Source organism: Salvelinus fontinalis, chromosome 41 (genome assembly GCF_029448725.1).
Source record: "Salvelinus fontinalis isolate EN_2023a chromosome 41, ASM2944872v1, whole genome shotgun sequence".
NCBI classification, from domain to species: domain Eukaryota; kingdom Metazoa; phylum Chordata; class Actinopteri; order Salmoniformes; family Salmonidae; genus Salvelinus; species Salvelinus fontinalis.
Genome location: NC_074705.1, coordinates 9,805,979 through 9,819,836, shown reverse-complemented (window position 1 = coordinate 9,819,836; position 13,858 = coordinate 9,805,979). Strand labels below are relative to the sequence as shown.

Sequence of the window (13,858 nt, the reverse complement as noted above, 5' to 3'; positions counted from 1 at the left end):
CTACAAGGTGTAGGTGGCGAGACAGTTACCAAATCAAATTGATTCAGTTCTCACAATGTTTTCATGGTAACTAACGACCAATGATATGAAGCAGTGTATTTCCTGCGGTACAGGAGCTACTGCAGCTCAAACAAAATCGTCCCTGCTAAACGTCCCAGTGGTTCTTGTTGTCCTGATCTTTCTGCCACCTCTGCTCCCTTGGACCAATTGTGGCATTGGAGTCACTCTGGAAGAGTTTGGCATCATGTATGTGCGTCTGGTCCGAGCTGTGGCATAGGAGTTAGGTCTGCGGGGCCTTTTCTTTGATCTGGAAGACGGAGCAAGAGAACTGAGATGAACATATGCGACACAAAATATATTCCTCTGATGCCAACTATTGTCTTTTGAGTGAAGCAGGAATTTTGTGGAATGTATTACGTTGAGCGTAGGCCCTCCTTTCCAGAGAAGAAGCTGAGTACGAAACCACCGGTGATGAGCAAGATCGAGCCTCCCCAGCCAATAAAAACCGCTGCTCCGATTTCAAATCTGAAGAGAAAGAATTAGAAAGCATATACTGTATACTTAACTACTTGAAATAAATGTTGTTCTAGTGTGTTCCAGCAGTCTCATTGAAAGAAATTCACTCACTTCTGTGCCTTGAAATTGGGATCCACAAACTCTGATCTTACTTTGTTACCCCACCAGGAGTACACGATCAGGCCAGCAAATCCTAGGAGGAAAACAGCTATTATTATCATATTTAACTAAGTCAGTTAAGAACTAATTCTTATTTACAGTGACGGCCTAACCCAGACGACAGTGGGCCAATTGTGCACTGCCCTATAGGACTCCCAATCACAGCCACTTGTGATACAGCCTGGAATCGAACCAGGCTCTGTAGTGACACCTCTAGCACTGAGATGCAGTGCCTTAGACCGCTGCCCCACTCGGGACCGCTGGGCCACTTTGGTTACTAATCAGGTACTCCATAAACATATCTTACCAGACGCCAGATAGGTGATTCCCCCGGCGAAGGTGACCCGTGCGTTGGCGAGCTCTGACCCTCCAATCTTGGTGCACTTCATCCCTATCAGTGTGAGGACTCCAGCGAAGAACCCAAGGATGACAGAACAGATGGACAGAGCCCTTACTGAGTGAAGGAACACTGATGCAGAGAGTAGAACACTCAGTTAAACAGGAAGCCAAAGTACAGGACTACAGTTAAGTATTATACACTGAATATACGAAACATTAGGAACAGCTTCCTAATATTGAGTTGTACCAACCCCCTTTTGCCCTCAGAACAGCTACAATTCATCAGAGTATGGACTCTATAATGTACTACAAGTCCCGTGTGGCTCAATTGTTAGAGCATGGCACTTGCAAAGCCAGGGTTGTGTGTTCAATTCACATGGAGGACCAGTATGAAAATGTATGCACTAAGTTGCTCTGGATAAGAGTGTCTGTTAAATGACTGAAATCTGAAAGAAGATATGTGCCAAAAGCCTTCCACAGGGATGCTGGCCCATGTTCACTCCAATGCTTCCCAAAATTGTGTCAAGTTGGCTAGATTTCCTTTGGGTGGTGGACCATTCTTGATGCACACAGGAAGCTGTTAAGTGTGAAAAAGCCAGCAGCATTGCAGTTCTTGACACAAACTGGTGCACCTGGCACCTACTACCATACCCTGTCAAAGGGCATTTAAGGCTTTTGTCTTGCCCATTCACCCTCTGAATGACACACATACACAATCGATGTTTTAATTGTCTCAAGGCTTAAAAATCATTCTTTAAGCTTTCTCCTCCTCTACACTGATTGAAGTGGATTTAGCAAGTGACATCAATAAGGGATCATAGCTTTCACCTGGATTCACCTGGTCAGTCTGTCATGGAAAGAGCAGGTGTTTTTAATGGTTTGTACAGTCAGTGTAAATTGGAGTTTGTGGATTCCACTCTATGGTATCGCTACTTCCGTCTGCAAAATGTTGATCATGATATTCATACTTCTGCTCTGCCCCATTATCTGCCTTTAATGTAATACTGTATAAGAGCATCTGCTGAATGACAATCAACTGCACCGAACTGCACTGAAGATCGAAATAACCCTCCAAGTTGTAAGCGTCACTATCCCATCATGTATCATGAGATGTACGGTGTCCATATTAGGACAGAATCACACATCCATGGAAGTTGTGACAAGCTGACCAGAACATACCTGGTAGTCCCAGCATGGAGGGGTACTCTTTGCAGTCGGACACCCCAGTGGAGTCTGAGACACAGTCCTTCCAGAGGTTAGAGAAGTAGTTGCCAGTGGTGAGCACCACGCTGCCCACTTCAGACCAGGTCCAGTACTCTATAGCCAGGGTGGAGCTCACCAGAATCCAGCCAGACAGACACGACACAAAGCAGCCTATCTCCATGTACATCATCACCGTCCTGTGCTTCATGGTGATGGTGATAAGGAGGATGCTCTCCTTGAGCTTGGCAGTGGTTCCGGGGAAAAAAGCTACGTTTACGAAGAGGATTTACCAGAGAGATGGGTGTAGTGAACAAAGCTGGAGTGAAGTTGCTCAGGGATCTTCGTTCTGTGGAAGTCAAGGTGCAGCCAGGCACTTGCATTGTTATGTCACCCAGTCAAACCAGCATTGTGGACATTTGGCTTATCTCACATGGTTTTGCTCAGTAAGCAAACGTCTTTTCCCACGATCCAGGGGGAGATAGTGTAAGGGATTGGAAGTGGTGAAACTGTTTCCCGCTCTCCCTCCCCTCGTATGGGCGTTTGACTAGGTCTCTCTCTCATAGCCCTTTATCTCACATCACAATGGATGAACTGCTCCCTCCCAGCTAAGGTCACAAGATACATGATTCATGTCAATATTCTCTGGACAAATTGATAATGATCTATGTAATATAGCCTATAGAGTAGAGCTGAGGACAGTATCCCAAAGTAGATCTTTATTGGACAATTTGTTTTGCCACAAGAATTAAAATAGCATTTTAAAATGGAAAAACATGCTAATACACATGGAACAGTTACATACAAAAACACTTAATTCCCAGTGCAACGTGCACATGCCACACAATCACAACCAGTCACTGTAGACGTGGGTCTTGTTGGATCCCTTTGGCTCCTGGGACTGTTTGGATTGGCTGTTTTCTCCAGTTGAGAATTCTCTGGTGAGGGGCACCATGGGAAATCTGGGGGAATGGGCCAATTCCACCCTGCTAGAGAAATTATATTAAGCGAATTAATGTATATTCAGAAAACATGCACTCAACGTTTATGAAAATTGCATTGTAGACTGATAACTGAAAATACACCATTCATTTATTTATTTTAATTTTATTTCACCTTTATTTAACCAGGTAGGCAGTTGAGAACAAGTTCTCATTTACAACTACGACCTGGCCAAGATAAAGCATAGCAGTTAAATCAAAAACAACAACACAGCGATGGGATAACACATGGGATAAACAAACGTACAGTCAACAACACAATAGAAAAATCTATATACAGTATGTGCAAATGTAGTAAGATTAGAGAGGTAAGGCAATACTTAGAGAAGCATGCTTATGTGGTGTTTGTAAATTAGGCATGTATGCTTATTGTCGCTTATACTGTACTGTACATTTAACCCTTTTGAATGGGCTACTGTGAATATAGTGGCAGAGAACAGAATGGGTCCTAATATGATGAGGAAGCCTCCCACTACGCCAAGCCAAAGAGCAGATCCAATATCATACCTGAGTAGGGAAAATGTAGACAAAAAACAGCTTGGCATTCCCATACAGTTTGTTATTCCAACATCTTCCCTATCAGTATATCTCACTGATCATCCCCAAAGCCAACACCTCATTTGGCCGCCTTTCCTTCCAGTTCTCTGCTGCCAGTGACTGGAACAAATTGCAAAAATCGCTGAAGTTGGAGACTTTTATTTCCCTCACCAACTTTAAACATCAACTATCTGAGCACTAACTGATCGCTGCAGCTGTACATAGTCCATCTGTAAATAGCCCACCCAATCTACCTACCTCATCCCCATACTGTTTTTATTTTATTTATTTTTCTGCTCTTTTGCACACCAGTATCTCTACTTGCACATCATCATCTGCTCATTTATCACTCCAATGTTAATCTGCTAAATTGTAATTATTCGCTCCTATGGCCTATTTATAGCCTACCTCCTCATGCCTTATGCACACACTGTGTATAGACTTTCTTTTTTCTACTGTGTCATTGACTTGTTTATTGTGTGATCAGGAACCAACAACAAAGAAGAAAAAACATTTCACAGTCGGGATGAAGAACTTTAAACCCTCTAAGTTAAGGTGATTTGTATGTGTCCTGAGAGAGGCAGCTGTTAATAGCAGCTTGTCATTGGTTCTCTGGTTTCCTCCAACGTAAGTTGAATCGAACCTAGCTTAGCCAAATAAAATAAATCGCAACTATCATGTATTGTTGTATTAGTCACTGTATCATAGCTGTGTTAACTTGCCAATATGCTTTAATTAATTAAGTTCAATTTAGAGAAAAATTCATATTAGCAGACACTGCACCCATAAGACTCCTGATTATTCCACACAGAGATACCAGATACGAGACGAGAGATTCTAGTACTCAAACCACGTTTCACCATCCACAGAAGTCCACACAGTTGACCACAGTGGTGGAGTCCTCAGAGCAGTGCTTCCACAGGTTGGACCAGAACCAGGTCACACTGACAATTGAGGACCCACCGTGGCGCCCGACCTGGGCCACCCTCCAGTAGTCGATAGCCAGGGTGCAGGCTACAAACACCCAGTCCAGCATGGACACCTCGAGGCCCAGGATCTGAACCAACTTCCTCCACATTCCTCTGTCTGGACAGGTGGAGAGGATCGCTCACAGGGACTACCGAGGGTAAGTTACTGGAGCTATTACAAAGTTACTGATTTCATCCAATCTAGTCACGGAATTCACAAAAATGCATCCATTAAAAATGATTTCATATTCACTTAGAAGAGCACAAGATTGGAGCATCTGTCTGTCAGCTGTGCGGAATATCACTCTTGGTTTAAATAGGAAACGGTGTCCGGGCAGAATTGAGTGGCAACACCAAAAACAGAGACTGTTTACAGGCAACCTCTCTGACTGCTTGGGCAGATATGACTGTGCTGACAATATTAGGAAAGTAACATCTAAAAGTGATTATTTCTATATCTTAAAATATCTTGATTTTGATTAGACTACAGTTGAATCATTTGGAAAGGGAGAACAACACAACACGGAGTCAGACAGAACTTGATGAAAGGCACAACAGCCCTGCTTTAATGACATTATCAATAGCAATACATGAAACAATACATGTGATGAAGCAGTTCATTTGATGATAATGAAACACTCCCAGGAAACAGGCCATTAGATACAGAGACTTTCCCCCACATACAGAATCTCAATTGGATCATTATTGGGCTGTCAAACGATTCAAACATTTAATTGAGTTCATCAAAAGGATTTGTTGTGATTCATTGCAAATTCAGAATTTGCTCAAATTGAGTTGTCCTAAGTAACAGTTAGCAAATCAGGTAAATTGACAAAGCACACTTAATTGAACCTCATTGTCAACTTGTTTTGACATCGAATTGTTGTTTTTAGCTGTATAAATTATGTATTTTGGAAGTTTCACTGTATTTTGAAAGCTTTCAGACAATGTGATTAATCGCGATTCAAAAACATTAGTTCACTAAAATTCAAAAAAGTTCACTTGAGTTAACGGATAACTCTGACCGCCCTAATCATCATATACAGTATATACAATTGTTACTTCAGTTCGATCCAGTCAATATCACACATACAATGAACAGAACCAGGTCATAAGTAGGAGTTTTTGATAAACGGTTCTCTCTCGCTCCTTCTTGACCCACTGGATAAAGAGGACACTGTACTACTGCTGCCGCTGCTCACCTCAGAGTGCACTGACCCATGAGACCTCGACCTCGATGGACGACCAGACGTCAAAGACCCACCGCCAAATTTCGAGGACTGCCCAGAGTTCGAGGACCGTCCAGACCGCTCTGAATTGGATGCGCGACCGGACTGACCAGACCTTGAGGAGATGGCAGACACATCTGAGCGTGCAGATTTTGAAGAAATCTTAGATGCAGATGAAACCTTGATCTTTGAGGTGATCTGGGATACTGGGGACTGTACTGTGGTGGACTTGGCCTGGTCGCTCTCAACCTCGGAAAGTTCAGGGATGACTAGAGTTTTGCTGGGAGAGATAACAATACAAAATGAGAAAGAACAAATCAATGACAAGTGTGTTATTAATAAATGAATAACTATTCCATGGTGAGGCTGGCTATGCTTGTACTCACCTCTCGTCCTCACAGAGCAGTTTGCACACAGAGGCCAAGTAGAACCAACCCCCTGTCATATGGAAAGCTGATCCCACCCAGCCAAGAAACAGAGGAGTCCCCAGGTCAAACCTGTGTGTGTGAGAGAGTGTGAGAGAGAGAGAGAGAGAGAGAGAGAGAGAGAGAGAGAGAGAGAGAGAGGGGTGAGAGAGAGAGAGAGAGAGAGAGAGAGAGAGAGAGAGAGAGAGAGAGAGAGAGAGAGAGAGAGAGAGAGAGAGAGAGAGAGAGAGAGAGAGAGAGAGAGAGAGAGAGAGAGAGGGAGAGAGAGAGAGAGAGAGAGAGAGAGAGAGAGAGAGAGAGAGAGAGAGAGAGAATCAATATTATATTGTAACTGAATGGAAAAACCTGCATCCAAGTCAACTCACTTTAATCCGTCAAAATAGGGGTTGAAGTATTCCCCGGAGACGTATTTTGCGTAGACAGCATATCCTGACGCAGCCAGAAAGCCTGCATAAGACAAAGTGAGTCAGTCAGCTACTCTCAATCTGCTACAGTGTGCATCTACCAGGTTGCTTTCACAGAGGAAGAAGTCAACTGAAAGAATATGTTTACCGCTGATGATGTGACAGACTCCTCCAGTGAAGAGCTTCCTGTGCTTTGCCTTGTCCTTGCCCCCGAGGAAGGTGCACTCCATCCCAATGAGACTGAGTACGAACCCCAGCATCCCCAAAGACAGAGCACCCATCAGCAGGCCCCTCACAATCTGGATGTGGTCTGGTTGATTAGAACACAACCGAACGCAAGGTCACATTTTACACTACAGTAGGCTTTATAACTTCAGTGGAATAACCAATGTCACTATACTGAAACAGTCTAAACTCACAGAAGTTTCCCTAAAAGATAGAGTGCAGTAATAGTCACATATTAACATAATTCGTTTTAAACCTATTTTTGGGGGGTAAATTAACTTAATAACAGGCTGTCTTCAGATGTGTCCCTCTTGTTTACATACAACTTCATACCCACCATAGAAATAGAATTAGAACACTATATATTATGCATGTCTCTACGGTACTTACTGTCCACGGACCACAGCACAGGGAAGTCTTGGCAGTTGGTGACAGAAGTGGAGTCGGTGAAGCAGGCCTTCCACAGGTTAGACCAGTACCAGGCCACCTTGATGACAGCCGAGCCACCCATGCCCCCGATGGACGTGATCTTCCAGCCCTCCATGGCCATGGTGCATGCCACAAAGATCCATCCCAGCACTGTCATCAGGAAGCCCCAGATCTGCATCACGCGGATTTTCATCCTGATACTCTGGTGTGTGGAGTCAGTCTATATGCTCTATATCTAGATAACCCTCAAGTTATCTTATTATGACCGTCTCTGTTGCGTTTCTTTTCTCAAGATCTGACTTATTGGCGATTCCTTTTTCTCTCGTCTATACAATGGTGTGTCCCCTTGGTGGAGCCACCGTCCAGTGGAGCCTGAGTCTCCTGCTGTGCTGTGCTGTGCTGTGCTGTGCTGTGCTGTGCTGTGATAGAGAAGAAACCTGCTCATCCCAGTCATACAGCTTGGTAGCAGGTATGACTAATGAGACAGTCATTTTGTCGCTCTACCTGGTTGTCACTTTTCCCATACTGCATGAGGGTGGATATGGGTCTGTTGCTGCTCAGGTTCCCAGGACCTTGTTTGGGTGCTAAAAATGTTGACCTAAGCATTTATCTCACGTTTCAAAAACCTCCATCTCTATGTCCCAAGCTGATTCCTTGGGTTTTGAATTATTTGACTAATTCTAATCAAATGTATTCGAAGGACATAAACATGACCTAGTATGGCCCAAAGGCTATGGCAAAACTTGACCTCATCTCAAGATTATTATTATTTTAAATACAGTGCTGGTATGACCTTAACTAGTTCAATAAGAACTCATTACCTGAGGAATTACAACTTCAGAGTCTGTTGAAGCGCCTCCATTGTCCGTTGACATTGCCTCGGGCTGCGGTAGGTTATTAGCTAGGTGTGCTGCCTGCTTCACTTATATAATTAAAACATAACGTCTTTGACCTCATATAATTATGCTTAAATCCACGGCTCTCTCTGATGGTATTAGTTGCATGGGGAGTGATGGATTTTCTTGTGGTGAGTGAAGATGAGAAGGGTCTTCTTTGTACCGAGTCCCTCGGCTTATTGGCAAAGTTATTGGCAAAGTAGATGGGACATTGGAATGGACCCACTGTTGTGATGCATGGACCTATATGGTGGTAATTCATGCTTTTCATTAATGATGGGCTAATAATGGAGAAAGAACAAAAGAGGGGTTGTGTTCGCTGGCAGGGCCGCACGTTAATTATGGGTTATTAAGCACAAATACCTGCTGCATAATAACCTACCATGATCATTTAAGAAATGTAAGTAAGATTCCATCCAAAGATGCATGCACAGAACATTGTTTGAATTTCTATCTGTCAATAATTTGATTCTATGGTCCTCTAAATAAAAGTATAGAGGTCTGGTGGTGTCTTGTTGAAAGGCAACCAAACCGTACTTCAACCACAGTCCAAATCACACTCAACTTGTGTATTTTGTACGGAAAAGTACTTTGATTCTTTTGTATGTTTAAAAGTAGTATAATTGTCCATAATGGGTTTTCTGGCACAAACAAATAGCTGTACATTTGGCATAAATAAACTGCTTTTTGGGGCAAGGATTCTGCTGGTGGCCTTCATGTTTGAATGTAGAATCTGATGTAACAATATAGACATGAATTATGGATGCTTGTGAATCAGGTGGCCCTTCTGATGCTTCAATCCATACAAATGAGGAATCTTAGACTTATTGCACGCAATGAAACTGTATATTTTTTTAAATGGTGCATTCATCTCTGGATTCATTCTGAAAAATATGGACATCAAAATGTGAAATCACTCACCATTATTGATTTTGTCTAGATGTCTGGCTATCATCCTAACTTAGTGGTGTAGTCAGAGTAGGTCCTCTGACCAACCAGAGCTGCGGGACACCTAACACTTGTTTACGGATACACAGGACTGGAGCAGGGAGCACGGGGCGGCTGCCAGCTGTAGCTCCATGCCAGCTGGTGAGAGTCCCCCGGCTCGGAGGGCCAAGAGGATTCACGTAACAGGGTTAAGGTTTCAATTGATCAGAAGGTGGAGATAGATGGCAGGCGGTGGAGGAAACTTCCGATTGCCATATCCGAGTCTGAACAAAGATCAACTGGGGCAGGACTTGTTGATTGGTAACTCTGTGATCAGTCGAGACAACGGAAGCCCCTTTCTGTCCGTGGTGGCTGGTAGGGGGCCATCTTTCAGTGTGAGGTATATTGCAAAAATACAATAACTTGACAGTTCTTGAGAGCACACAATGTTCTTTTTGACTCTTTCTTCATCTAGGCTTCACTTGTGGTCTGCTAAAGAGTGACAGCATACGGCAGACAGGCACTGGCTCCACAGTTGAGTTCCGGAGGTAATTGTCATGAGACACTCATACAGAGCTCCATGTCAAAGTGTTAAATCCCCCAATTAAAAAGTCCACTTATTCAATCCCCATTTCCTTTATACTGAATTAATGTTCTTTCAACAGATCATTCAGAGAAAATTATCACTGAATTCCTTCTTGTATGCAAAAAAAACTAACATTTATTGACATTGCCACTGATTACAACATATTGGGAGATGTACAGGAATTAACCAACTGAGTAATGTTTTTAGATGACCTCAAACGGACACATATTCCTGATATTTGTTCTTGAGGCATATCTAATGAACAACAATGGATTTGGCAGAGCACCAGTTCGTTTGTCCCTTCAAGGTGACCCAGGAGCTCATAGTGTGATCCTAGCCAACCGAATTTCCTGCCCTGTGAAGAAAACAATCTTATCTGATTTATTTAGTTTATCGCCCGTTGACAGAAGAGACCTATTACCTAATGTGGTTTTAGAGAGGAGCCAACAATCTATTTCCTCTTGCTGATTTCAAGGGTTATTTCCCCCAGCATTCTTTGTGCCACAGGGGGTGACATCGCTCAAGTCGTCAGGTATACAGCAGAGACACAGGGACAGGAAGGAGTCTCCTTTGGCATATCAAAAACGATGTTCTATGAACAGTGCATTGGAACGAAGGGCCATATTAAGGAAAATAAAAGCAGGGAGCATGCATCACACCCTTGGGTAATGTAATCACACAGGAATCCGTCTCAATAAGGAATTGGGGTTCTGGTTGAAGAGGTATGAAGAGGTGACCTCAACAAGCTTAACCCAAGGGTCAAATAGTCCACGGTCACCTCATATGACCATATGCCAATGCCAGTGGTCCGTCCGTTGTCACACATAGGCATTCTTTCCAAACTGCCTTGAGTGTTCTGCTGGGTCTCGGGGGTCTGTGGAAACTGGCGATTTGTAGAAACTGTTGGCAGACTTGCCGGGTTTGTGACGCTTGGTTACCATAGACGTAGCACCACTGTAGGAGTACTCTGCTCGACTAGAGGAAAACACTAAGGGTTACTCCTTTGAGATATACAGTGTACATTTCCATGGTAAAAACAGTTCTAGTTCAGAAGACAGAAGTCTCCGGATCTAGGCCAATTCATCCCACGCCATACACTAGTTCCCTAGGCTCGCTAGCCAAGGTGACTTTCACATAAATACGTTGATACTATACACAAAGAAAATATTCAGTCATCAACATACAGTGCATGTCTTTATACTGTTATCACTATGAGACAAGATGTTGACAGTGATCCCTGGATATGCCAGTACTTAAACAACTTAATTACAGTTCATATTAAACTGCTTCATTGACTTACTGAATGACAAGCTTTACGATCCGTCTACTCTATTATGGATTACTTTCGATTTCTGTGTCTCAGTCAACATGATGTTGAGAAATGTACAGTACTTACAGATTACATAACACACTGAGTAAATGGGAGGGGGGGGGGGGACACGTCTATCGAAGTAATCATTTTCTGTAATTGATCATCATTTAATTAATTGTACAAACTTGCCTGGAGCCCTCTGACAAGGAGAGGCAGAATATGAGTCCTCCTGAAATGCAGAGCACAGAGCCAGCCCAGCCAATGAAGAGCGCTGCGCCCAGTTCAAACCTGGCCACGAGAGGACGGGCATAGCCAGTAAAGCCAGTGACCAGTTAGTAAATACATGTGCTCGCTGCATTTTCATTTGTCGACATGCAGTACAGTAGGACATTAAGTAGCACAGTTAAGCTGAACACTTACTTTTGAGCAAAAAAGAGTGGGTCAAAGAACTCTGATGTGATCCTGTGTGCGTACAGGGAGTATGCAGTCAAGGAGCAAAGCCCTGCAGAGAAAACGGAGAGGACTCAGCTCTGGTCTAAATAGCAAGGAGTAGTTCAACAAGCACACAATATAATGAATATTCACCATTGAGTATGAAGTGAAGGCCTGAGAGGCCTGTTAGTCTGGCCTTGGTGCTCTCTGAGCCTCCGATCCTGGTACACTTCATTCCCATCAGGGCCAGGGTGGCTCCAAAGAACCCCAGGCACACAGACGCAATCATCAGGCCTCGACACACCTGGATATACACTGGGTGGGTGTGTGTGTGTGTGTGTGTGAGGATGTGTGGATGTGTGTGGGTGTGAGGGAGAGAGAGATAAAGAGACAAATACAGAGTTATCTCACACTTGTAAAAGTGCTCTGACTTTCTCAGTTTTCCTCTCATTGCCACTTTAAAAGCATTGTATCCTCAAATGGCAGCTTGAACACCCGGTTCAAATGCTGCTCTGGCCTCTGGTAGTGTATGTTTTAGAGGCTCTTGGGCTTAAGCCAACAAACCAATAGGGTTATCAAATTCCAAATACCACTTTTTTCAGAGCCAGCCATTCATCCTAGGAGACGGATGCTCAGGATGTAACACATCTGTGATTAGGTCAAAGAAATCACACACGCACACACACGCACACACACACACACACATACACACACACACACACACACACACATATATATATATATTTATATCCATTATAATCACAGACACACGCATGCACACACACAAACACATACGCAAACACAAAAATACACATAATCGCATACAATTACAATGACAATACAACATCACAGCTAAAATAGCAACCAGCTAAAGCTTGAACTGACCGTCCAGAGCCAGCATGGAGGGGAAATCTTTACAGTTGGACACTCCTGTAGAATCCGTGACGCAGGTCTTCCACAGGTTGGACCAGAAGGTCGCCGTGGTGATGACCGTCCCATCCACGGAGGACACCTTCCAGTAGTCAGTAGGCAACGTGGAGCAGACCAGGATCCATCCAGATATGGTCACGATGAAGGCAACGATCTCCGTGGCCATGTTGCTCATCCTCCTCAGATAGTCCTGTCCTGTCTGTTGTAGAGCTGGGTCAGGTAAGCTGGTAAACAGCAATTGTGGCAGATGAGACTGTATGTCTGTGGAGGATAGTGGATGGAGAGCAGAGCAGAGAGGCAGTCCAGGATGAATGGTTAGGAGGTGAAGTGTGTCAGTGGTTAAGATGTCGTAGCCTGGTTTATGCTCAACAGGGAGGGCTCTGTGTTCAAGACTCTGCACCTCTACCTGTGGACCAATCCCAAGGATACACATCACTCACTGACACACACACACACACACACACACACACACACACATATACACTGAGACACACGCACACACACAGAGACACACACACTGACACACACACAGTGAATCAAACACACACACACACACACATGCTCTCTCTCTTTCACACACACATACCCATCCACCCAGCCACGCTAACACACACACACACACACACACACACACATCACTCCACAGTAGTGATTTGAGTGATAGGAGGGGGGTCAGTGAGTGGATCAGTAAGCTAATTGAAAGGATTTGAAATGTTTGTTGGTGGACAGGAAACAGCGCTAAGACACTGGCATGTGTATGACAGGAAATTGACAATAAGCGACTGTTCAGCATATAGATAGACAGAGGAAGACCGTTGTTCACTGGTTGCAAAGGTTAGTGTCACATAGTTTCTTTACAATTATGCTAGTTGAAATTATACAATTCATTGATTTGATTATAAAATGTCCTGCTATAAATGTTTCATACATGTGTTATAAATGTCGCAGTTATCTGGTGTTCGGTAGGCCTATCTGTTGACTCACAGCCCCACCCAGTGGAGAGAAAATATAAAATATTCATGCAACCACATGAGGGTGTACTGAGCCATGATGAGCCATCTCTTTGTTTTATCTGAAAATATCCAGATCAAACAAACACAGGATTGGTGAAAGCCATGGGCAATTTCCTTCACATCAGTGCAGATGGAAGGAAAGTAGACGCTGTTTCTGTATATTGAAAATGACGTAGAAGTTGAAATTTCAGCAAATGCCAACATGTTTTGTCATGTTTGTTTATTTTTGCTGCAGAAATGGTAATTCATGTGGATAGGGGGTGCTTGGCTGAGGGAGGTTGAAGGAGGGAGGTCGAGGTCGAGAGAGATCACACATATTGTCCTTAGTTT

The 13,858-nt window shown here is 43.6% G+C and overlaps 3 protein-coding genes across 4 annotated transcripts; all 3 read right to left on the bottom strand.

Moving 5' to 3' along the window:
* Positions 1-2,726, bottom strand: cldn10d (claudin 10d). Its single transcript, XM_055908174.1, has 5 exons — positions 2,194-2,726; positions 983-1,144; positions 628-709; positions 418-525; positions 1-307 (listed from the first exon to the last, which is right to left on the bottom strand). The coding sequence occupies exons 1-5, from the start codon at positions 2,423-2,425 to the stop codon at positions 127-129; spliced, it is 765 nt and encodes a 254-aa protein (XP_055764149.1). The 5' UTR covers positions 2,426-2,726; the 3' UTR covers positions 1-126.
* Positions 2,727-5,259: 2,533 nt separating this feature from the next.
* On the bottom strand, positions 5,260-7,625 carry cldn10e (claudin 10e). Its single transcript, XM_055908601.1, has 5 exons — positions 7,394-7,625; positions 6,927-7,088; positions 6,740-6,821; positions 6,336-6,446; positions 5,260-6,229 (listed from the first exon to the last, which is right to left on the bottom strand). Exons 1-5 carry the CDS (start codon positions 7,623-7,625, stop codon positions 5,830-5,832), a joined length of 987 nt encoding a protein of 328 aa, XP_055764576.1. The 3' UTR covers positions 5,260-5,829.
* A 3,034-nt stretch (positions 7,626-10,659) lies between these two features.
* On the bottom strand, positions 10,660-12,948 carry LOC129840609 (claudin-10-like). 2 transcript variants are annotated; one of them, XM_055908603.1, is made up of 5 exons: positions 12,471-12,773; positions 11,739-11,900; positions 11,574-11,655; positions 11,343-11,441; positions 10,660-10,816 (listed from the first exon to the last, which is right to left on the bottom strand). In XM_055908603.1, the coding sequence occupies exons 1-5, from the start codon at positions 12,688-12,690 to the stop codon at positions 10,660-10,662; spliced, it is 720 nt and encodes a 239-aa protein (XP_055764578.1). In that variant the 5' UTR covers positions 12,691-12,773. The 2 variants fall into 2 exon arrangements, with proteins under 2 accessions (XP_055764578.1, XP_055764577.1); XM_055908602.1 differs by lacking the exon at positions 10,660-10,816 and having other exon boundaries at positions 11,283-11,441; positions 12,471-12,948.
* Positions 12,949-13,858: the final 910 nt, after the last annotated feature.